The sequence below is a fragment of the Triticum dicoccoides genome, chromosome 2A (assembly GCF_002162155.2).
Source record: "Triticum dicoccoides isolate Atlit2015 ecotype Zavitan chromosome 2A, WEW_v2.0, whole genome shotgun sequence".
Taxonomy (NCBI): domain Eukaryota; kingdom Viridiplantae; phylum Streptophyta; class Magnoliopsida; order Poales; family Poaceae; genus Triticum; species Triticum dicoccoides.
Window position 1 is genome coordinate 130,330,407 of NC_041382.1, and position 23,826 is coordinate 130,354,232.

Here is a 23,826-nt window from a genome sequence, read left to right on the forward strand (position 1 = left end):
CATCTAATGAGCTGACGGTTTGGTTCTCCTCACGGTCATAAATAAGTCCAGCGGGACAAATGTACCGTCGACTACTTTGAAAACCGACGGGAAGCAATAACCGTCGGAGAGTAAATGCTCGACGAGGAACCGTCGGCTATAAATGTCGTCGGGCTAAGATGAGCCAGCTGGTCACAATAACATGCCCGACGGCTCACCGTCGGCTTACTACCGTAGGTGACAATATTACCCGACTGTACCGTCGACCATTACTGTAATGGCCAACGGAGCAAGGCCGACGGGAGATGGCCGACGGTGTACCGTCGGTTTTAGTAATAGTTGACGGTGATAAAAAATATCCGACGGTGATTGGACCCTCGGTTATAATGAAATATCTAGTAGTGAATGACTGAGATTATAGTTTGTTAGTTTTCAATGAAGTTTATGATTCATACTTGAAATTGTGATTGAATTATTACTCTAGTATAAGAAATCATATGACAAGATTTATGTAAGTTGTTGTTCTAAGAATGATCAGGATGCCCTCATGTCCGTATTTTATTTTTATCGACACCTCTATCTCCAAACATGTGGACATATTTTTCGATTTCGGCTTTCGCTTGAGGACAAGCGAGGTCTAAGCTTGGGGGAGTTGATACGTCCATTTTGCATCATGCTTTTATATCGATATTTATTGCATCATGGGCTGTTATTACACATTATGTCACAATACTTATGCTTATTCTCTCTTATTTTACAAGGTTTACATAAAGAGGGAGAATGTCGGCAGCTGGGATTTTAGGCTGGAAAAGGAGCAAATATTAGAGACATATTCTGCACAGCTCCAAAAGTCCTGAAACTTCACGGAAGACGTTTTCAGAATATATAATAAATATTGAGCGCAAGAAGTTCACCAGGGGGGCCACACCCTACCCACGAGGGTGGGGGCACGCCCTGGCGCGCCTCCCTACCTCGTGGGCCCCCTGGTGGCCCTCCGGTGGCCATCTTCTGCTATATGAAGTCTTTTGATGGGAAAAAATCATAAGCCATCTTCTCGGACGAAACTCCGCTGCCACGAGGCGAAACCTTGGCGAAACCAATCTAGGGCTCTGGCGGAGCTGTTCTGCCGGGGAAATTTCCCTCCGGGAGGGGGAAATCATCGCCATTGTCATCACCAACGCTCCTCTGATCGGGAAAGGGTAATCTCCATCAACATCTTCATCAGCACCATCTCCTCTCAAAACCCTAGTTCATCTCTTGTATCCAATTCTTGTCTCCAAGTCCGGGATTCGTACTAGTAGGTTGCTAGTAGTGTTAATTACTCCTTATAGTTCATGCTAGTTGGTTTATTTGGTGGAAGATCATATGTTCAGACCCTATATGCATATTAATACCCCTTTGATTATGAACATGAATATGATTTGTGAGTAGTTACATTTGTTCCTGAGGACATGGGAGAAGTCTTGCTATTAGTAGTCATGTGAATTTGGTATTCGTTCGATATTTTGATGAGATGTATGTTGTCTCTCCTCTAGTGGTGTTATGTGAACGTCGACTACATAACACTTCACCATTGTTTGGGCCTAGAGGAAGGCATTGGGAAGTAATAAGTAGATGACGGGTTGCTAGAGTGACAAAAGCTTAAACCCTAGTTTATGCGTTGCTTCGTAAGGGGCTGATTTGGATCCATATGTTTCATGCTATGGTTAGGTTTACCTTAATACTTTTGTTGTAGCTGCGGATGCTTGCAGTAGAGGTTAATCATAAGTGAGATGTTTGTCCAAGTAAGGACAGTACCCAAGCACCGGTCCACCCACATACCAAAATATCAAAGTACCGAACGCGAATCATATGAACGTGATGAAAACTAGCTTGACGATATTTTCATGTGTCCTCGGGAGCGCTTTTCTCTATATAAGAGTTTGTCCAGGCTTGTCCTTTGCTACAAAAAGGATTTGGCCACCTTGCTGCACTTTTTTTACTTTTGTTACTTGTTGCTCGCTATAAATTATCCTATCACAAAACTATCTGTTACCACTTATTTCAGTATTTGCAGAGAATACCTTCCTGGAAACCGCTTATCATTTCCTTCTGCTCCTCGTTGGGTTCGGCACTCTTACTTATCGAAAGGACTACGATAGATCCCCTATACTTGTGGGTCATCAATATGTTTAGCGTCAAAACACTCTAAAAGCTACATGTTTCCATAGTCATGTAGTAAAATGTTGGTGGTTTCATTAATGGTAATGGGTGGGTGGGTGGGTGGGTGTGGGTGTGTGTGGGGGGTGGGGGGCTATATATAAAAATTGGCTAGTCCCCATCTGGGGTAAATGAATTTAAGAGAATTTTCATAGGAATGAAATTACATGGAAAATTTTCCTATTATGCCCTCTGGGTCGCAGGACTAAATTTGAAAAATTATACCAGAATCTTTCCTTTCATCCGCATTTTGGAATATTCTAAACATTTGCACAAACTTTATGTTTTCACATCTTTAAGTTGAGGTCTTAACGGTCCATATGACTATGTAATGTTTTTTTCATTGGTGTTTTTGTGCAATTATGCTCTCTTATAAAATAGTACCACGACTTCAACTGTGATGACAAGGCATTCATTTCCGGCCAATATCAATGTTCTACATAAAAGTGAGTCTCACAAGAAGCAAATGGCTTTGACGATAATCATGTTTCCTACAATTATCCATAGAATTGCATACTTATGGTTATACTGAATAGGTTTTTGTTCAGTTTTTTAAATAAAATACATGTGTTCAGCGTCCAAACACTCTAAAGCTACATGTTTGCATAGTCATGTTATAAAATGTTGGTCGTTTCATTAAAGAAAATGGAGGGGGGGGGGGGGTCCCTCTATTAACAAAAACGACTAGTCCCCATTTCACATAAATGAATTTTAAGAGGATTTTCATAGGAATGAGATTACATGAAATTTTTCACTATGACGCCCTCTGGGTTGTAGGACTACCTTTGAAAATTGTACAAGAATCCTTCCTTTCCTTCGCATTTTGGAAGATTATAAACATTTGCTCAAACTTTACGTTTTCACATCTTGAAGTGCACATCTTAACAATCCATATGACTACGTAATGTTTCTTTTTTCATCAGTGTTTGTATACAGTTATGCTATCTTATGGAATAGTACCACGATTTCAACTACGATGACGAGGCATTCAGTTTCTGCCAATATCAACGCTCTGCATAAATGTGACTCGCAAGAAACAATGGGTTGACGATAATAATGTTTCCTACAATCACCCCTGGAATTGCAGATTTTATGGTAAAATTGAATAGGTGTTCACTAAGTCTTTGTTTAAAAAAAATCATGTGTTTAGTGTCCAAATGCTCTAAAAGCTACATGTTCATATAGTCATGGAAAATTTTCCTATGACATCCTCTGGGTCATAGTGTCACTTTTGAAAAATCATACAAAAATCTTCTCTTTATTTTACATTCTGGAAGAATCTAAACATCGCTCGAACTTACAAAACATGACATTTGTTTCTCCTCTTCTCTCTAAAAAAATACAATCTATAAAATTCCCGTGGATCCTGTGGAGCATCCAAACAACCACGTCCATACCATTCGTGCATTTCAGATCATTTTAGGAATGTAACATGGCATCAAATTCCTACAATCCGTTCCATTTCTACTTTTTGTTTCTTGTCTTGTGTTTCAATCTTCAAATAGTCCTGGGCCTCCAGAAACCTCAGAAACGCAAACAGGTCCTTTTCCCCACAGAAAGGCCCGGACGGCACAGGGAGCGAAAGGAAAACTGCCCGAGCTAGGGTTTTTATCCCACACACGGGCCAGCCCGTATAAGTAGTCCCGTCCCCAACCCGTCGCGACCTCTCCCGCCGCCACCACCCGTGCCTCCTCTTCCTCCTCGCTCTCTCGCGCACGGGGCTCGCGTCCGAAACCCTAACCTCCCACCATGGCGGCTGAAGGCGGTGGCGTCCGGGCGCTGTCCCAGCGCGAGCAGGACATCCAGATGATGCTCGCCGCCGACGTCCACCTCGGCACCAAGAACTGCGACTTCCAGATGGAGCGCTACGTCTACAAGCGCCGCACTGACGGTACATAGCGAATCCCTTTGTGCTGTTTGCGAGCGCCGTCTTAGAAATCGTAGATCCGTCCGTGCCGTTGGTTTATCTCGGCGCACGAGAAAGCTGCTGTTAAATCTAAAGTATACTTGGATCTAGGCATGTGCGGTCAATAGGTTGTGGTGTAGTGCTTACTTGTTAATTATGGGCGCGTGCGATGGAATGACTTGTTGAATCATATGAGCATGCTGTGCGAAAATATTTCTTAAGTAGCCTCTCATCGATGGTGCTGCTTCGTTCAGTTTGTAGTCGCATAATGTCTGTTGAGTCTTATGTAACTTGATGATTCAGTGGCTACTAGAATCTGCTGTGTCGATATGATCCTGCCACTGTCAGTTGTGATCACAATGGAGAGTCTGGAATCACTGTATTTTCAGATGGTGTCATTTAACATGTAATTCATAATTCATGAGGTTAACTTGGTGCCAACTGCTTTAGTGTAGAGTAAACAGTTCCTTTCAGCAATTTACCTTAATGAACTGCAAGTGAGCAATGCTGCCCTTTTGCGCTTCTTTTCAGGCATTTACATCATCAACCTTGGCAAGACCTGGGAGAAGCTTCAGATGGCCGCAAGGGTCATTGTTGCGATTGAAAACCCTCAGGACATCATTGTGCAATCTGCTAGGCCCTATGGACAGAGGGCTGTCCTCAAGTTTGCCCAGTACACTGGTGCTAACGCCATTGCTGGCAGGCACACTCCTGGTACATTCACCAACCAGATGCAGACTTCATTCAGTGAGCCACGCCTTCTTATCCTGACCGACCCCAGGACTGATCACCAGGTACACTTCTATTCTCTTTACTGGATTGTGTTCTGTTAGTCAAATGGGGCCATTTATGAATCATTCTGTTCAACTGTATACAGCCTATCAAGGAGTCTGCACTTGGAAACATCCCCACCATTGCCTTCTGCGACACTGACTCTCCTATGCGTTACGTTGATATTGGCATTCCTGCTAACAACAAGGGGAAGCAGAGCATTGGTTGCCTATTTTGGCTGCTCGCCAGGATGGTTCTGCAGATGCGTGGTACCATTCTCCCAGGACACAAGTGGGAAATCATGGTTAGCTTTCACATACGAAGCAGTCTGCTTGTCATTGTTTGGTTATTGGAACTAATACAATATTTTCTTCATCTAATTGTTCCTGAATGCTGTTTTCCCTTTTGTAGGTTGATCTGTTCTTCTACAGGGACCCAGAGGAAGCTAAGGAGCTTGAGGAAGATGAGGCTTTGGGTGCTCCTGAGTACGCTGCAGTTGCAGAGTACACTGCCCCAGCGGGAGATACCTGGGGTGCTGAATGGCCAGGAGCTGCAGCTCCAGCTGCTGCCGTCGAAGCCCCGGCTGGGGCTGAGTGGACTGGTGCTCCAGGTTTGAATGGAGACTTTTATTTTGTAATTGCATAATTAAATTGGAACTTTAGGAACAACCTCTAGTCTCAGTTTCAGCCCACATTTTAGATCAACCTGCTGTCCTAGTTTATGTTAGTATAAATTTTAGCTTTATATGGTCTTTGCTTGATCTGGGAATAGTAAGTTTTCAAGTTCACATTTAATTCATACCCCCTTTTTAACCCTACCCTTTTAAGATGCCATTTGCTATTCTCTACTTTCTTTTCCTGTCTCTGCCTATCAGTTTGACTATTGTTTGAAGCCTGAAATGTTCAAAATGTACTCAAATTACATTTCTGATTTTCAGCTCCTGCGGCCGATGGATGGGATGCAGTTGCAGCACCTGCCCCTACTGGCTGGGAACAGGGCAGCGCTCCCGCACCTGCAGCAGCACCAGCTGCTACTCCGAACTGGGAGTGAAGGACTTGACCCAAGGTTTATGCTACTCGGCACTGTGGAGTGAAGGAGTTCGGCCGTGGTTTACGGGTGAAGGCTGTGTTATTTGCCCCGTCAGTACTCTGTTGGTAGACGCTGGTTAAGTAGATTTAATTTTTACAGTGCTGAGTTATGTTAGATGGAAATCGATTTTTGTCTTCTTGGCTCTGCAGGGGCTGGGAGTTATCACCCCAGCCTTCTGCTGCCTCTCATCGAATAGCTTTATTTGAAGTTCCATTTTGCCAGCAAGTGTATGGTCAGATTCTCTTGAAATGTTATAAAAGCCCGGATCATGTGATACTCTAGATATGTCTACTTTATTTATGAGGCTATTGCTCATAACTTGCAAGCGGTCTTATAATCGTTGCATTTCAAAGGCAGCACGAAATTGGTCGGTGCGTCTCTGTGCCTGGCTTTGGTTCTTTGCATTGGACACGAACAAACTCTAATTTTCAGTGAATGTTTGCTGTGGGACATACAATTGTGAACGTGCTGGCAACACGAATGCTTCCAACCCATAAATCTCTGACAGAAACGCTGGTTTTGCCATGCACCCCAGCGAACATGGGCTGAATAGCATCACCCTGTTTTTTGAAGTAGAATTTTAACAACAATGTTTATAGAGATACAAAACAGAGCTGGAGGAATCCCTCGTCATCTAGCAAGTGCCAAACTATACGCCTGAAAATGACAAGTTTCGCAATGCAAAGATCCTTGGCGAGAACTACCGCCTCTCACTTTCTGCAAGCTTCAAATGTTTCTGGATCGTTGGTGCCCTCAAAACACAACTGCCGATGCGTCAAAAAACTATACGTTGACAACACTTCTGTTCGTAGCTTTGGCAACAACACCGACCACGCCCAACTTGACTTGCCCACCAAAGGAGGAATCCACTACCGGGCTTCTTGCAGGTCTCATGTATGATCACAGAGGTACTTGTGAATAAAAAGGTGCATCGATAGCGAGCTCTGAAACTCTTGTTCATGAATCGAGCGTCCAAACTCTAATCAAACATATTTATCCTACAATAAAGGATTGGTTGTCCGTTGAGGTTTGGCCTTGCCTTCTAGTACAACTCAGAGGAAAATGTAGGCCCCAGGATAATTTGAGCTCAGTTCTGGCCTTCTAAAGTCCTGAGACATATTGGAAGCTGAACAAAGTTATATGAAAATTTCGAATGAGTTTTACAAACTCATACACACTCATCTGCTTCGTCCATCTTGCAACGTTTGACGCAGGCGAAACGTGCCGCCACCGCCCTCCCAATTCTACACGCCAGTTTATAACGGCAGCAACAGATGAGAAGCTGAGCGCGCCACACCGTCATGTCGCTCCACTCTTCGCTTGCTGCTCCTACCGGTTTGGACCACCCTATCATTTTCCCATACATCACGTACTCCCTCAGTTTTAAAATATAAGCCTTTTAGAGATTTTTATAGGACTACATACAGACGCACATAGACATATTTCAGAGTGTAGATTCGCTCATTTTGCTCTGTATGTAGTCCGTATTGAAATCTCTAAAAAGTGTTATAGTATTTAGGAACCGAGGAAGTAGATTTTTACCATGCAAAAAAAGGGAGTACATTTTTATAATAAATACATAATTTTATATGAATGTTTTTGTTGTTAGATCATCCTGTTTTTTTTTTGAGAATTATCCTCCTGGTCATTTTTTTAGGGGTAATCTCCTGCCTCCTGGCCAATTGAGCTGCCTTTTTTTGAGCAATAGGTAATTGCCCGTGCGTTGCAACGGGGCATAAATATTTTAATGGTCCAGTACAATCATGGCAAATATATACCTTTACAATCCTCATGCACATCTTGCCAAATCATGTCTTGTTCATAAACATTTAGCTAGAAAGCAAATATAAGATGTAATGCATCCTTCGGTCCCATTTTTATATGGACAGAATATGAACGGGCAATGAAACCCCAAGATTGAGTTCTACTCCCTCTACAACAAGATATGTTTTGACACTACAATAATGTCTAAAAATATCTTATATTATGTTACATAGGGAATAGTTGCTTGTGTTTTTCGAACACCAACACATACGTAATCATATTGTCGTCTACTTCGCTTGGGAGATGAAGTGTATTGTATGTCTAATTTGCAAGTGAAACAACTGTTACCTGCACAGGAGACGTCATATTAAATTTCTTATTTACAAAAATAATGAAAGATGCATGCAATGATCACTCTAAATACATAGTAGTACAACATGATGTTATGTGGTCCAGCTTCCACCCTTGTCACCTTGCTCTTCGATGACGATCGAGTCTCTGGAGACGAAATCCCATCAGCAGTGCCCATGGCATATGATCACAATTTACAGGTTATACATTAACATATACCAACATACTGGAATGTATGGAAATCTGGACATTAGTGCATGCCTTGAATCATTGACTGTCTTGAGCTTGTACTCCTTAACTGTTTCACCACCTGAATCTGTACTTCCCCTTTATAATTTCTCATGTACAACACCAGCATGATCTGAGAAGATAAGCACTGTCCACTACCGCAGGATTGTCATTATCTGAATTCTAATTGGAGTCACATGCTCTCGCTGTCCTGTCTTGCTCTTGCAGCAGTAGCTACTGCTGCCGCCTTTTTATTGGTGATCTCTCTGCTTTGTTACCACGCATAAGCACAATTAGAAAGCTGATGTGATGGTTGCTAATGCACGTACGCGAATGCAAGGAGCTCACCTCAGTGGGTGCTACGGACATGGCGGGCGGCCGTGGCGCAGCATCTTGAGAATCATGGTCTTGAGGTGCGGTACACCGGTGAGCCTGTTCGGTCGCCCGCGTCTACAGATGAAACGTGCCCACAACGATAGGCCATAGGGATAAGAAAGAGATATATGAATCACGTTTTCAGAAAATCCAAATGGATAGTGCATGTGCAGGGCCGTTGATGGGGGAGTGCGAGCAGCCTAGAGATTTCTTTCCTTCGTTTCTGCAGATCTCGACAATTTCTTCCTGCATGCCACGCGCGGTCTCCGCGATTATCTTCCGTACATGCATCTGATTGCTTCCTTCTGGTTTGTTTACCGATTGGTGGAAAAAAGAAAGGAAATTGATGACCTCCATTGAGTTTATTGCATTACCAAAGAGGATATTCATTTTTTTTGCGCAATCAAGGAGGATATTCATTACCGTACCATACATGTACTGATCACGTTTGTATTACAAAACAAAAGATTGGTTACCATACATGAATTATTTGGTTGCCAAAAATATAGCGGGTCCATCCAGCCAGATGTGAATAAAACTGGCAAATAGGGAACCAGCAGAAAGAAAACCGGTGGAGGGAGGAAAGAAAATCGGTGGTGGGGTGGGGCCGTGGGGGTCGTACGAAAGGATGGACGAAGGGTGAACGACGTAAGAGGGGAGAGGAAACCTTACGTTTTTTTTAAATAAGTAGAGAAGAGATTCCAAAATTGAGCTGGCTACGATCCGGTCGGGGTCTCACAGGCACGAGAGGGCGCAAAACCGGGCCGGGCCATCATCCTGCCTTACCTCCCAGCCTGGGCCTGCCGTGGGCGCAAACCCGAGCCAGAGCCCGATTAAGTGGAAGCCGCGTGCCCGCATCGGTACTCCCTAATAACTTCTTCCCCTTTCCACCTTGTCGGCGAACACCCACCATAATCCCCACGCCCGAGGCTTCCTCCCGCGGCGAAACCCTAGCGACCGGAGCGCTCGGCGGCGGCAGCCATGGCGGACGACGATTACAATGAAGTTGACATGGGGTTCGCCTCTCTCTCTCTATCACACACACACTCTCTCTCTCTCTCTCTCTCTCTCTCTCTCTCTCTCTCTCCCTCACCCTCTCCCTCTCGCGATCACCGTAATCTAGGCTAGGGTTTGGACAGAGTAGCGTCTTCGTTAGGACGAACCTGTTGCCATCGTTTCGATAGCATTCGGGTTGCAGAAGCTTGGCCCTTGATGATTGATTTGGCGCTCCGCACGAAAGTAGTGGTGACAATCAGGCCCTAGGTATGGTTCGTTGGGTTTCGGAAGCGCCTGGTGCTGATTTTGAGTTCGCACTGGTTCTCACGCATAATAGGCTCGTGTGATTGTCAATTGACAGTGCAATATTTTGTCTTCAAGTTGACTAGGACATGATTGTAGGCTTTGTTCCCCATCTGATTTGGAAATTGTGCCCCTGAATTGCGGGTATACAACTTTTCAAGGCGGTAAATGTTTGAGTTAAAGGTTAGTTGTTGATGCTCCCATCGAAGTTAGCAGCAGCTGTAAGGTCTTGCTTCTAATTGGGATAAAAATTTCAGCTCAGCCTTCCATTTGTGATTTGGTGGTGAAGAATTAATGCATTAGTTGGTCAGGTACTCAAGCCTATCTTTTCAGGGTGCCACTGTGATTATGTGACACTATCTGCCTAATTGTTTAAACAAAAAGATATGGATGCTTAACTTTAGTAGAATTACCATTTATATACAATTTGTACTTCACTTCCTTTGGGGTCAATATAGATCCTTATATTTCTCTTCTCATGCCACTGTACCTATCAGAGTTTATTTCATTGAATGAATTTTTGAGTTACAATTCCTCATTTCTTATGCAGGTATGAGGATGAGCCTCCAGAAGCTGATATTGAGGTGCAGATCTGTCACTATTTCATATACTGCTGGTATTCTTTAGAGGAAGAGCTTGTAGCTTCATATAAGTATTACTGGTGCATTACTGTTAAATAGGAAGGGGTTGAAGAAGATCCTGAGAACAATGAGGATGCCCCTGATGATGTGGTAGGGGGTGAGGGTGAAGAAAAGGAACAGGAAAAGACTGCCCGTCCACGCAATACAACAAAATATATGACCAAGTATGAGCGGGCACGCATCCTTGGCACACGTGCTTTGCAGATAAGGTATACTTATATCTGGGTACACATTCCTGTTAATGTGTTCATTTAATGAAGTAATTGACCCATTGATTTTTGTAGCATGAATGCCCCAGTTATGGTTGAGCTTGAGGGCGAAACTGATCCTCTTGAGGTAAAGTCGTATATTTTTTTGCTTACATATACTTTTAATGTCGGCTTCCAGTTAGACGATAGCCTTGGCTGTTTGCTTTCATTCTTTAGTTCCACTTGTCTTGTTGTACTTCTCTTTCTAGAAAAATTCTGATAGTATATTTAGATGGAAATTTACTTTTAAAGTAGAGATTGATTGCCTTGATACTGTGGAATTAGTCGTGTGCCAGGTATAAGAACGACCATGCTTATTTATGAATCTACTTTATATGGAGCTATATAAACTTATGAATAGGCTTTGCAATGAGAAGATTGACATTCTGATGTGGTGATCTAGGAATCTACTTCCTCTGTCCGGAAATAAGTGTTGCTCAAACGAATGTATCTATATGTATTTCAGTGCTAGATACATCCGTTTGAGCAACACTTATTTCTGGACGGAGGAGTACTTTATATTGAATTACTCCGTGCTAACTAATGAATATCCAACATTGTTGGAAATATTTATATTTATGAATTTGTTAACGTAGATATGTTTGATTGTTAAATACTCCGTCCCATAATATAAGAACATTTTTGACACTAAATGTTCTTATATTATGGGACGGAGGGAATAATTGATAGTGTATAGTCTCTTAGGATCACGGGTCAGCAATGCAACCAGTTACTGATGTGTTTTCATTGTTCTACTGAATTATTGGGATTCTTGCTTTGTAATATTGCATCTAATTAGGCACTTAGTTTGAAGTTTCAATATGCCAGTACAAGGAAATGTTCTTATGTGCAATTATGAAAATGTTCTTGCTGTATTAGTCTACCTTGTGAGTATGTGTTTTCCTTATAAAGCATAGCGCTAGACATAACAGAAGTTAATAAGCGTTTCTGTTTGTCTACTGAATTTGGTTTAGTCATTGTACCTATGTACATGTAGCTACTAGCTAGTTAGGATTCTTATTTACTCCAGTTGTATGAACAGGGATTGTAAGCAGTAAACCACTAAATTACACCATTTTATACCAAAAGGATGTCCTTGTTAATCACCTATGGTTCTACCCCTTTCTCTGAAACCACATTCTACAATATGTGTTCTGTTTTGTCAGAACAAAAAGAATCTGAATAGTTTTAGGTAAGAGCAGAAAAACCATGAAACGGTCGATATTTTGAGAAGTAATAATGCTCTTGCAAAGGGTAATTGAAATGAAATTCGTCCTCGTCTGTCAATAGTCCATTACAAACACTACCCAGATGGTTTTTGCTCCCATTTACTGTGGAACATAGTATACCATCGCACTCATTTCTACTCCCTCCGTCCCATAATATAAGAGCGTTTTCAACACTAGTGTAGTGTCAAAAACGCTCTTGTATTATGGGATTGAGGGAGTAGTTACTAAATTGCCTGCTCCGCTGATCTTTGTGTCTTTGTGCATCTTCAGATTGCCATGAAAGAACTGAGAGCACGCAAGATCCCCTTCACGATTAGGCGATACTTACCTGATGGAAGGTGAGATTTAAAGGAAAATCCAATGATCACCTTTCTTTGCTGGCTATTATGTACTATAGCCTCATTTTTTACTTTATTTTGAAATAGCTACGAGGACTGGGGAGTCGACGAGCTCATTGTGGAGGACTCGTGGAAGCGTCAGGTTGGCGGGGACTAAAGCTGGTAGACTGTTTGAATGGAAGGCTCTGTGCTGCAACAAAACCTTGCCCTAGTAGCTATATGCAATGCTTAGCACTGAACTGCTGTGACAATGTTATGTTACCGTAACATGTGTGGGCTATGTCTGCCCATTGTGTTGTGCTACTACTGTAAACCAATTGCGTGGTTGCGTTAGTTTGCTTGGACCATTGCTTGCATGCAGCTACAAGTTGCTAATGAATACCCTACTCTAACCTCCTTTTGTGAGCGTGGTGCAGGACATTCTGCCGATTATTTCGTGTTCACATTTTGTAGTAGATGACTTGAATAGATCAATTGTTTTGTAGTACTCCCTCCGTTGATTTCAATATGGACTACATATGTAGTCGTAGTCCATATTGAAATATTTTAGGAACGGAGGAAGTAGATGTCTTGAATAGATCAACCAGAGTGCTAGGGTTGGGAACAGAGAAATACAAGCGCGTCCATTCAAACCTTAATACGAACTCTCAAAAGAAAAATTGGATAAAATCCAACTTATATATGCTGGGTGTTTGGATAAAATCCTTCTCTCAGCAAAACAATGCAAGTTTGTTCTCAGGGCTGCACAAAGCATCAAAATCCAATTTCCCATTTTACAGATCCTTAGCTAGTTTACTACCAGCATCTCGAATGATCGATGCCGGCGTTGGCACATGCAGCGTGTCCTTCACAGTATGCAGTGTGCTGCGAATGCCGCGCGCGTCGCTCATCAGAGCAGCGACCTGAACCGGTCGCCCTCGGTCTGCACGCGGTCCCGGGTGATCTCGGCGACGCTCCGGCAGCCGCAGAGCGCCATGGCCAGCTCCAGCTCCCTGTTGAGCATCTCGATCACGTGCTTCGCCCCCGCCTGGCCCCTCGCCGCCAGCCCGTACAGCACCGGCCTCCCCACCATGACTGCCCGTGCCCCCAGCGCCAGCGCCTTGAGCACGTCGGTCCCCCGCCGGACTCCGCCGTCCACCAGCACCGGGACCGCCCCCGCCACCGCCTTCACTACCTACACACACACACACGCGAAGCACCGCCTTTAGAATGTGTTTTATGATGCTGCACACACACACACACACACACACACACACACACACACCCTTTGAACAAAATGGAAGACGACGGGCATTGGTGCAGTGAACCTCTTCGAGGGCGGATATGGTGGCCGGCGCGTAGTCGAGCTGCCGAGCGCCGTGGTTGGACACGATGATGCCGGCTGCCCCGGCCTCCACTGCTTTCCTGGCTGTTTGTTCCCCATGGTGTTCAACATTTCATGTATAAAAGATGAAAGATATGATCAACAAATTTATCCTCTGAAATGACTGAAGATACCGAACAGCGTTTGCCGACTTACCGTCCTCGGCGGTCACGATGCCCTTCAGTAGAATGGGCAGGCTGGTTATGGATTTCAGCCACTCCACGTCCTACACACAGGGTTACCGGAGAGAGAATGTCAGAATTCACGTTCCAACTTCCATTATGCTCCTGAAGGATTGGCTCCTTGTTTCGGACATCAGTGCAGCAGCAGCAGCCAAGTACTGGAGCAATTCAAGGTTACTGTCTCCCTATATGTAAGGCACGTTCTCTACTGATAGGCAACCCTGTTCTTGCCAGAGGGCTTTGAATGTATAGCGTGCCTCTAGATGGGTCATGCAGAATGGCAGAATTGTCCTTGAAATTACTGTTGAACATACTTATGGAGTACTGGCGCACATGCTGTAGGATCTAAAGCTTTAAATTTGCATATGGGTGCTGATTTTGCTGTACCTTCCATGATAAAGACGGGTCCAGCGTGTCGCGCGCGTACTTCTCAAGCTTCGACCCGTCCGTCTGCAGATGAGAAATATGAGCCTTTCAGAAAGAAAAATGAATCCATGTAGTGTCCGAATGTCATAAACTATTTTGTTCATCTGTCCAGCACGGACAAATTATCCTCGAGTAAACATGCTCAAGGTAAGATATTCCATCAAGCAGGCATTGACTCACCGTATCGAGATCATCTATTGGCATCAAACCTTCGAGGTTTGCATTCGCAGGAGCAACCATTCTGCATGAACAATAAGATCAGCAAACCAAACATAAGAATTCTGTGCCATGGTGTCTGTTTATGACATTCAAAGGCCATATAAATATCTTTTAGGTACGATTTCAGGCATGAGACATTTGTAGGCTTATCAAATTTTAACCTCAGTGAATCGAGTTATATCATATTATTAAGTTGGTATTCTCTAACAAAGAATATTATTAAGATGGTACTAACATCACCAGATTTCCTATAAGAGGGAAATTCCCATATGGTTATTTTGGTGGGTTCAAACTATAACATTGCAGATTGATCAGGTATACTTTGAGCTATTAAAAGTATATGCAAACTTTAAAGTCCTAACGAATAAACTCTATCTTTAAATAGAAGCATATTATCTTGTCATGTGGTTTGCCGCAAAAAATAGGGTAGTATATGTAGAAGGAAAATAACAAATTGTTGTACAAAATATTTAAAACTTTGAAGATAAAATTGTACTTATTTCTGATATCTGCTTCACGTCGACCGAGCATAGGAGTGTCAACTGTCAAAACAATTGCCTTGAACCCATGACTCTCAGCCCGTTGTACCAATGTTGCTGAAATATCTCTGTTCTTAAACACCTAAAATGTTTGTACATAAAACAAAATCTGAGATCACATTATCACGAAAGGAATTATATCGAGCTTGAAGTCTAGATGTCATACATATAACTGGTAAAAACGAATGGCATTACAACTGGAGGCAACTTCTTCGATTTTGCAACTGGCTGAGAAGGATAGCACCTGTACTTGACAAAAATGAACATATATAGCAATTGACAGATGAAATAAAACACGATTGAAAGATCATGAATTGTCAGTTGACACCAACCATTAAGGTATTACATGCTGCTGCAGCTCTTGCTGTAGCCACCTCCCCTGAAATTAGCATTGAAACAAGAGATGTAGAGATATTACAAAGTTTAGATGTCATATTTTTGACATTCTAAAATAAGTTTTGAACTATGAGACCTTCTGGATTTGCCAATTTGTGTGATCCCGTTGGTGCAACAATTATGGGCGAGGGCATGTCATATCCCAATAAGTTTATTGACATGTCTATGTTGCTGACATCTACAAGAACCCGAGGTCGCAACCTGCAGAATACACATCGAGAAAATCTTCAAGTCCAAACTCTTCAGGTCAATGAAGATTTTACCTGGAAGAGGCAGTATAGGAACAGTACAAAATTCTTCCATATGCTGCAATGTTGTCCCTCAATGTGTGTTCATCCTCCGCTCCTCCATTGATATAATCATAGTGCATCTTTGGCAGTGCTTTCTTGGCGAGTTCTTGATACTCACGAATATTGACTGGTAGATTATTCTCCATTTCTTCTACATAGAATGTTTAGAGGTCATTCAGCTGATGCAAATATCTGAATTTTAACCATACATCGGTTCAGATCTTTCTTTACATATGACCAACTGTCCAACTAGATGCCTATTTTTCAGTACTTTAGTGCCAAATCATTACATCTTTTACACATATACAGAGCTCTAAATTGAAGTCTCTATATACGTCCGAAAGAACTATAAAATACAGTACTGGCCACCTTTCAGAGCTGCCCTTTTCTTTTTTAGTAGACAACCTATTGCTTGTGTTCCTTGATCTTTGAGCCAATTTGTTTTTTCTCGAACACGCGTTTTATATTAGAAAAGAACGCCAAGATTGGTGCAAAGTTTACATGCGTAAACCGGGAGAACCAGAAAGAACCAAAAAAACCAACATAAGCCTAAAAGGTATGAAAGAAGAAAGCCAAAGCCCTACTGCTACCACTGTCTATTGTAGGACTGGAGGCCGAGCGTGCAGAGGCAAGCTCCTCAAGGCCACGGCCCCTGCCATCTTCCATTGGTCGACCTCGGGCAGAATTATTTTTAGCATTTTTTTTCTTGTTTCGATTCCTATTGATTCGTCAAATCCAAAAAGGTCTGATTGCTGATTGAAGTTGAATTTATAAGAAAATTATTTTCTTCTAAGATTATGCTATGAAGCATAGAAGAAAATCAGCCTATTGCATTTGAAAAAAATAGCCAGGCCTTTTATGATGATGCAGCTGTACTAATAAAACATGTTTGTAAACTGAAATATCTGAATCATGCTGCAAATACCATTTATGGAGTAAAGTGCCGTTAGACAAACATTTGCAGTGCCAAACTTGATTTATTCAATTTGGTACAAAAGCTTACTGACAATCTAATCATGTAGCTTCTCTAAAGAAGATAATCCGATCACAACGGACTCAGCCAAGATGGTTAAAATTCTTATTCTGCAGATTTTATAGAAAGGTACATATACAGAAGTAATGCAACAAGAGTACAGTTCCGAAGAAACTCGAGGCACAAAATTTGATTTAATATCCATTCAGGTGTAAAAACTTGCCAATAATTGAGCACTATAACTTATCAACAATTTCTATAATATAACTTCACTGTTTTTAAGTTAGGAGTTACATAGAGAAGTTTTTACTGCGAGAATGCGTATCATAACTCATTTTTGTTCAGTCTCCTCGAAACAGGCTTCAGCCCAGCTTTATATATAAAGCCCAAACGGCCGAACCGATACAAAGTGGTGCGGATTTTTGTTGGGCCTCAGGGTAGATGCAAATTGAAGGGGCAAAACAGTGAGTTTCTACTGTTGGTCACTGACAACTGCAGGGAATCGAAGAGTACAATGCAGATCAAAATGGCTCCAGATCAAACTATTCAAGTACAAAGTCCTTTGAAAGTGTAACTGCATACCTGATGCGAGCCAGCCTATCGATAAAAAGTACTCGAGTACTCCTCTACTACGTTCCAAAAATGGATAGACTGTGCTACGGCTTAGCACCAGTTCATACAAACATTCAACACTTAAAACCACTAAGCACATTCAGAAGTTCACTACCCAGGCGCAAAAACACGCATCTACATTCAAATAAAGGCTGGGCCAATCCAGATGATGCACGTCTTCGGGACTACAAAGCGTTTGTTCATGATCGGAGGAGCAAATCTCAAACAGTCCGCTCTGATCAACCGCAATAACCAGTGAGAAACCTTGTGAGGCCCAAGGTCGAACACTTGACCTGCTGCTTACTGGAACATCATAGGAAGGAGGTGTCCTACTGAGCTTAAAGATAAGGCCCCGGGACTGGGTCTGGCGAGACGGGGGACAAATTAAGAAGAAAACAGCGGGAGGACATACAATCGCCACTGGATCTCCGACGCAACTTCAATCATTTCACTGCACCACACAGTCGGGGATCATTCAAGATCCACAGTAACACGGCGGTCTCATCTGCCAGGCCCCCCACGGGGTCTCGCAGAGCAGCCGGTCAGCCGGAGATCGACAGCAAATCGAGAGCGGGACGGCCGTAGGAGACAGCGAATTGAAGGAGGGGATCGTGCGTGGAGGTGGAGCAGCAGGCAGGCACCATACCTGTAGTAGCGATTGAGGACTCGGGAGGATGGGCAGCTACCGGAGATGTCGGGGAGGATGAAATCAAGAAGGGGAGACTGATTGCTATGCTAGCTGCTGGCTGGGAAGGGAAGGATAGTGGATGATCGAGTGAGTGTGATGATGTCAGAAGACAGGTAAGGACAAGAAGAGGGTGATGTTGGAGTGCGGATTTTTGGAGGCCGAGCTCCAGTGAGCTCGGTATTTAAAAAAATAAATCAAAAAGCGTATTTAAAAGTTCCAAAAAAATCTGAAAAAAATACCATGAAAACCTATATGTATTCCGCAAGAACGTGTTAAATTTCGTCGAAAAATGTTGTGATTCGTAGGCTGTACAAAAATAACAAATTTCTGGCCCAATAACAAAAATAAAAGGCCCATTAAAAAATATGCATTTGTCTTTTTCCTGTACGCCACATGTAAACGTATAATACTGTAAATTTTGCATATACATAGTATACATGTGCATGTGTGTTCAAAAAATAAATTTAGAATTTTTTGCGCTCCAAAAAAATAAAAATTGAAAACGAGCTCACTGGAGCTCGGCCTCCATTGGCATTTTCCGGTGATGTTGGCCCTACACTAGTGAGAACGAAAATTGCAGTCACGCTCGTGCAATTTCATCTCATCAGTGTCAACTTCAAGTAACTCTGCATTTTTTTTAAAAGAAGTATGCTTGTATTCAAACCACAAAATAATGCAAAGTCTTTGATCCGTACAAGCATACCGTATCACATGCACAAATAACCGGAATAATAAAGAGCATCCTAAAACAACAAGTAAAACAGTAAAACATGAGAGGGCCGCTTGCCCGCCCTGCCTTCCCCCAGCGGCGTCGCCATGCTCAGCGCGTGTTGGCTGCGCCTCGTTCGCCGCCGGAGTCCAGGATGCCGACTGAGCTGTTTGGCTGTTGCTACAATTGTGGCAAAGACGATGGTCACATCTCGGCGGAGTGCAGGAACCCCAGTTTCTATGTTCGGTGCCGGGGGGAAGGTCACATCTCGCGGGGCTGCACCCGCCCCTGCAGCTTGTCTCCGGTGGAGCAGCCGCCGCGCCCCCGTCGGCCCTCCGTCCTAGGGCTTCTCCTGCTGCTGTGGCGTCGGCCGTTTCACCCCCAGCCTCGCCGCGGCGCTCTGCTTCAGCTCTGCCGCCGCCCCCTCCAGGCCCTCCGCCACCAGGTGCCATCAGGCTTTGGACGGACGTCGAGCGGGCGTCGTTTGCGTCGGCGGCGCGTGTGACGCCGGTGATCTCGGGTCAGGGTGTAGGATCGAAAGTATGTCTAGAGGGGGGGGGTGATTAGACTACTTGACCAAATAAAACTTATCCTTTTCCCAATTTTAGTTCTTGGCAGATTTTAGCAACTTTGGACAAGTCAAGCAATCTTAACACAATTCAAGCAAGCATGCAAAGAGTATATGAGCAGTGGAAAGTAAAGCATGCAACTTGCAAGAATGTAAAGGGAAGGGTTTGGAGGATTCAAACGCAATAGGAGACACAGATGTTTTGTCGTGGTTCCGATAGGTGGTGCTATCGTACATCCACGTTGATGGAGACTTCAACCCACGAAGGGTAACGGCTGCGCGAGTCCACGGAGGGCTCCACCCACGAAGGGTCCACGAAGAAGCAACCTTGTCTATTCCACCATGGCCGTCGCCCACGAAGGACTTGCCTCACTAGGGTAGATCTTCACGAAGTAGGCGATCTCCTTGCCCTTACAAACTCCTTTGTTCAACTCCACAATCTTGTCGGAGGCTCCCAAGTGACACCTAGCCAATCTAGGAGACACCAATCTCCAAGAAGTAACAAATGGTGTGTTGATGATGAACTCCTTGCTCTTGTGCTTCAAATGATAGTATCCCCAACACTCAACTCACTCTCACAGGATATGGATTTGGTGGAAAGAAGATTTGAGTGGAAAGCAACTTGGGAAGGCTAGAGATCAAGATTCATATGGTAAGAATGGAATATCTTGGCCTCAACACAAGCGTAGGTGGTTCTCTCTCAGAAAAGGTAAGTTGGAAGTGTAGGTTCATTCTGATGGCTCTCTCTATGAATGAACAGGAGGTGGAGGGGTATATATAGCCTCCACACAAAATCTAACCGTTACACACAACTTGCCAATCTCGGTGGGACCGAATTGATAAACTCGGTTGGACCGATTCAGCAAATCTAGTGACCGTTAGGATTTTCGGTGGGACCGGCATGCAACTCGGTAGGACCAATATGGTTAGGGTTAGGGCATAACGTAATCTCAGTGAGACTGATTACACAAACTCGGTGAGACCGATTTTGGTAATAAGCTAACCAGAGAGTTGGTCGGGTAAACTCGGTGGGACCGATTCGCTCATTTCGGTGAGACCGAAATGTTACGAAAGGGAAACAGAGAGTTTACATTGCAATCACGGTGGGACCGATCGCTCATCTCGGTGGGACCGAAACGTTATGAAGGGAAACAGAGAGATTACAATCCCATCTCGGTGAGACCGAGATCCCTATCGGTGAGACCGATTTGCCTAGGGTTTGTGGCAGTGGCTATGACATCTGAACTCGGTGGCGTCGGATAGAAAGAATCGGTGGGGCTGAGTTTGACTTTTGGTTTAGGTCATATGTGGATGTGAGAAAGTAGTTGAGGGCTTTGGAGCATATTACTGAGCACTTTGAGCAAGAGCCTCATTAAGCAACACCTCATCCCTCCTTAATAGTATTACTTTTTCCTATAGACTCAATATGATCTTGGATTACTAAAATAGAAAATTTAGAGTCTTGAGCTTTGATCTTGAGCCAATCCTTTTGTCCTTAGCATTTTGAGGGGTCCACTTTTCTCATTCATGCCATGTCAATTATTGAGCTTTCCTAAAATATTAATCTTGAAATAGCATTAGCTCAATGAGCTATGTGTTGTTAGGAATTACCAAAACCACCTAGGAATAGTTGCACTTTCAATCTCCCCCTTTTTGGTAATTGATGACAACATATAGATCAAAGCTTTGACAAATGATAATAAGAGTGAAAAATATTGTCGCTTTGAGAAGTATGTGAAAAGCAAGAGCTCCCCGTAAATTTGTGCATAGTTTAAGATTTGCTTTGGACTGCAAATGCACAATGAGTTAGGACCATGGGTTACTCTTCCATGTCACATACATCTTGGTGGAGCGCTCAAAATGATAATAATTAAATACATGCACTCATCACCAAGCAAAGTGAATGATCATATGGGGATATAAAAGGATAATGTCATCCAACAAGCACTAAGGTAGCATATGATCAAACACATGATCATCCAAGTATCACACAAAAGCATAAAGTATCTTAAACAAGCAAATAACAAAGTTCAACCACCAAAAAAAACAAGAGAGAACAAAGAGCAACACTCTCTCTCTCGAAGCCTATGATCTATACATTTTCTCCCCCTTTGGCAACAAGTTACCAAAAAGTTCATAAAAAATGCATAGTGCTAGATCGACTCTCAGGCTTGGTCTTCAGGTGGTGGTGTAGATAAAACTCCAAGAACGAAGGCATCAGTTGATGTAGATGGAGCTGGTGGAGTGGGTGCTGGAGTTGGTGGCACTGAAGCTGTAGCTGGTGCAGATGAAGTTGCTCTGGTGTCTGTAACTGGCACTGCAGCAGATCTCTGTCCTCTGGGCACTCTAGCAAAAGCATCAGTGGTAGACTTGCCCTTCTTCTCCTGCACTTCATCCTGAAGTTGCTCAACAATTGACTGTATCTCAGTGACCTTCACATCTAAATCATAGAACTTCTGCTCCATGATCCTCTCCAAGCTCTCCTGGTTTCGAGTCAGGGTGGCCAATCCCTTCTCAATCCTCAGAGTGCAGGCAATCAAGTAGCCAAGCTGACCTTGCTTGCTCTTCAGAAGATACTGAGATGCCTCATCAATGGTTGGCATCTTTGCAGCCTTTTCATTCCTTGCCTTCTCCCTCTTTTCTTGTGCTTGCACAGAAGATGGTTCATTCTCATCCATTACCATAATGTTGTCCTCAAAGTCTGGGTAGATGGGCATATGATCCTTGTCCAAGAGATATGTGCCAGTGCCCATCTTAAAGTTGATTGGCTCCTGAATCTGTGGGGCATACCCACAACTTCTCTTCTGATCTGCAGCTGTTCTCTTTATAGTTTCCACAATTAGGCTCATGACTTTGAACTTTTGAGGCACATCAAATATGTGAAGCAGGTTAATTGCATGGCCTCTGATCATCTTGTGATCACTTGACTTTGGCAATAGAGTGTGCCTGAGGATCCAGTTGATTGTTGGCAAACCTGACAGAAGGTAATGTACTGATCCAAATTTGTGCGTCTCAAGAGCAGCATCTAGGATCTCTCTATACATATGTGCCATGGTGTTGTGATCCTTCTTCTTCTTGGCATAGACATCCAAGTCATCTTCATTCTCCTTAGGAGCATTGATCAATTTTGCCCATTCTTCAACCGTTGACTGGTACCTAGTACCTTCAGACATCCAGACAATCCTTCCATCTGGGTAGAAATGAGCTGTGGAGTAGAGCTGCATAATAAGCTCATCATTCCACTTTATGAGCTTCTGCCCAACAAAGTCCTCTACTCCACAAGACTTGAAACTATCATAGACTCCAGGATAGTGTTCTTCATTTTTCCTGATGTACTCCCAGTCCACCCATCTCATACCAAAGACTATAGGCTTCTTGTCAAGCAACACTGTCTCATAGAAGTCCTGCTGTTTCTTTGTATGGAACCTGTAGTCCACAACAGTTCTTCTCCTGACTGCATAGGAATCAGTCAACTCCACTGTCTAAGTCCTGCATCCTTCCTGAGCTTCATGTCCTCAGCTACTGGATGAGCATCATTGTGATATGGAATTTTGGGCTTCAACTTCCTCAAGACATGTGACTCATCATCTTCTTCTTCTATAGCAGCTTCAGGCACTGGGGCCTTGTTCTTCTCTGCAGCTGGGATATTCCTTGTACTCCTCTTGGGTGCAGCTTTGGGTTTTGGAGCAGCTGCCTTGGGAGCTTCTTTGGGCTTAGATGGAGCAACCCCTGATCTTATAGCATCTCCCATAACCTTTTGAGCTTTAGGTGCTGGTGCAGCAACCTCTTCCTCTTCATCTTCCATCATTGAGGGCTTCCCAATTACTCTGGCCATGGTCTTCTTGACCCTTTTTTCCTTTTCTTCTCCGCCACAACCTGTTCTTTGGGTGCAGATCCCAAAGTTCTTGAGTGGATGTTCTGGCCTTTGACATACACTACAAAAAAAGACACATTCGTGACATTTTGGGCCGAACGATTTTTTTTCTGTCATACATATGACACTTCTATGACGATAATTGTGACAAAACCCGGTATCATCATAGATGTGGTGGGCTCCTACTTCTATGACAGAAAATGGGCTTTTCGTCCTGGGCGGGCCGGAGACACAGCTGCATGACATTTTTTGGGCCGTCCATGACGGAAAAAACCGTGGTAGAAGCGAGGGGAGGAAAATTTTGGGGAGTTCCCGGTTACGGTGGGAGGTCGGGGGCCGAGCGTTGCGCGTTTCTCTCGTACATGTATGCGCGTGTGTGCGAGGCGTTGGCTCTAACTGAACCCGAGCGAGGCGTTGGGCTCTAACTGAACCCGAACGATTGCACTGCAGGCTATGCGTTACTGAACCCGATCGATTGATCGATGGCTGTTAACTGAACCCGATCGAGCGATTCCTTCGCTACTACTGCTAACTGAAGCCGATCGATTGGATGAACAGTGAGCGTTGCCG

General features: G+C 43.6%; 3 protein-coding genes across 4 annotated transcripts; 2 read left to right on the forward strand and 1 right to left on the reverse strand.

Annotated features, from left to right (window-relative positions):
• The first annotated feature begins 3,832 nt into the window (after positions 1-3,832).
• Positions 3,833-6,259, forward strand: LOC119353792 (40S ribosomal protein Sa-2-like). The gene is made up of 5 exons (XM_037620472.1): positions 3,833-4,069; positions 4,616-4,878; positions 4,962-5,159; positions 5,267-5,465; positions 5,793-6,259. The coding sequence occupies exons 1-5, from the start codon at positions 3,928-3,930 to the stop codon at positions 5,903-5,905; spliced, it is 915 nt and encodes a 304-aa protein (XP_037476369.1). The 5' UTR covers positions 3,833-3,927; the 3' UTR covers positions 5,906-6,259.
• Positions 6,260-9,521: 3,262 nt separating this feature from the next.
• On the forward strand, positions 9,522-12,849 carry LOC119353794 (DNA-directed RNA polymerases II, IV and V subunit 6A-like). The gene is made up of 6 exons (XM_037620475.1): positions 9,522-9,678; positions 10,512-10,545; positions 10,642-10,811; positions 10,887-10,938; positions 12,350-12,417; positions 12,505-12,849. The coding sequence occupies exons 1-6, from the start codon at positions 9,644-9,646 to the stop codon at positions 12,572-12,574; spliced, it is 429 nt and encodes a 142-aa protein (XP_037476372.1). The 5' UTR covers positions 9,522-9,643; the 3' UTR covers positions 12,575-12,849.
• A 206-nt stretch (positions 12,850-13,055) lies between these two features.
• LOC119353793 (peroxisomal (S)-2-hydroxy-acid oxidase GLO4) lies at positions 13,056-18,212 on the reverse strand. Of its 2 annotated transcripts, none has more exons than XM_037620473.1 (11): positions 18,064-18,212; positions 15,833-15,983; positions 15,619-15,743; positions 15,479-15,525; positions 15,313-15,390; positions 15,104-15,228; positions 14,569-14,629; positions 14,350-14,412; positions 13,937-14,006; positions 13,725-13,825; positions 13,056-13,591 (listed from the first exon to the last, which is right to left on the reverse strand). In XM_037620473.1, exons 2-11 carry the CDS (start codon positions 15,976-15,978, stop codon positions 13,307-13,309), a joined length of 1,101 nt encoding a protein of 366 aa, XP_037476370.1. In that variant the 5' UTR covers positions 15,979-15,983; positions 18,064-18,212; the 3' UTR covers positions 13,056-13,306. The 2 variants fall into 2 exon arrangements, with proteins under 2 accessions (XP_037476370.1, XP_037476371.1); XM_037620474.1 differs by having other exon boundaries at positions 15,833-15,980; positions 18,064-18,208.
• Between the last annotated feature and the right edge of the window lie 5,614 nt (positions 18,213-23,826).

Coding starts and splice junctions, on each gene's coding strand:
- LOC119353792 (XM_037620472.1), top strand. CDS start 3,928: ATGGCGGCTGAAGGCGGTGGCGTCCGGGCGCTGTCCCAGCGCGAGCAG. Junction 5,160..5,266: donor GACACAAGTGGGAAATCATG/GTTAGCTTTCAC, acceptor TCCCTTTTGTAG/GTTGATCTGTTCTTCTACAG. Junction 5,466..5,792: donor TGAGTGGACTGGTGCTCCAG/GTTTGAATGGAG, acceptor TCTGATTTTCAG/CTCCTGCGGCCGATGGATGG.
- LOC119353794 (XM_037620475.1), top strand. CDS start 9,644: ATGGCGGACGACGATTACAATGAAGTTGACATGGG. Junction 9,679..10,511: donor TACAATGAAGTTGACATGGG/GTTCGCCTCTCT, acceptor TTTCTTATGCAG/GTATGAGGATGAGCCTCCAG. Junction 10,546..10,641: donor CTCCAGAAGCTGATATTGAG/GTGCAGATCTGT, acceptor ACTGTTAAATAG/GAAGGGGTTGAAGAAGATCC.
- LOC119353793 (XM_037620473.1), bottom strand. CDS start 15,978: ATGGAGAATAATCTACCAGTCAATATTCGTGAGTATCAAGAACTCGCC. Junction 15,229..15,312: donor TTCGTTTTTACCAGTTATAT/GTATGACATCTA, acceptor CAAACATTTTAG/GTGTTTAAGAACAGAGATAT. Junction 13,592..13,724: donor CCATATCCGCCCTCGAAGAG/GTTCACTGCACC, acceptor GTGTGTGTGTAG/GTAGTGAAGGCGGTGGCGGG.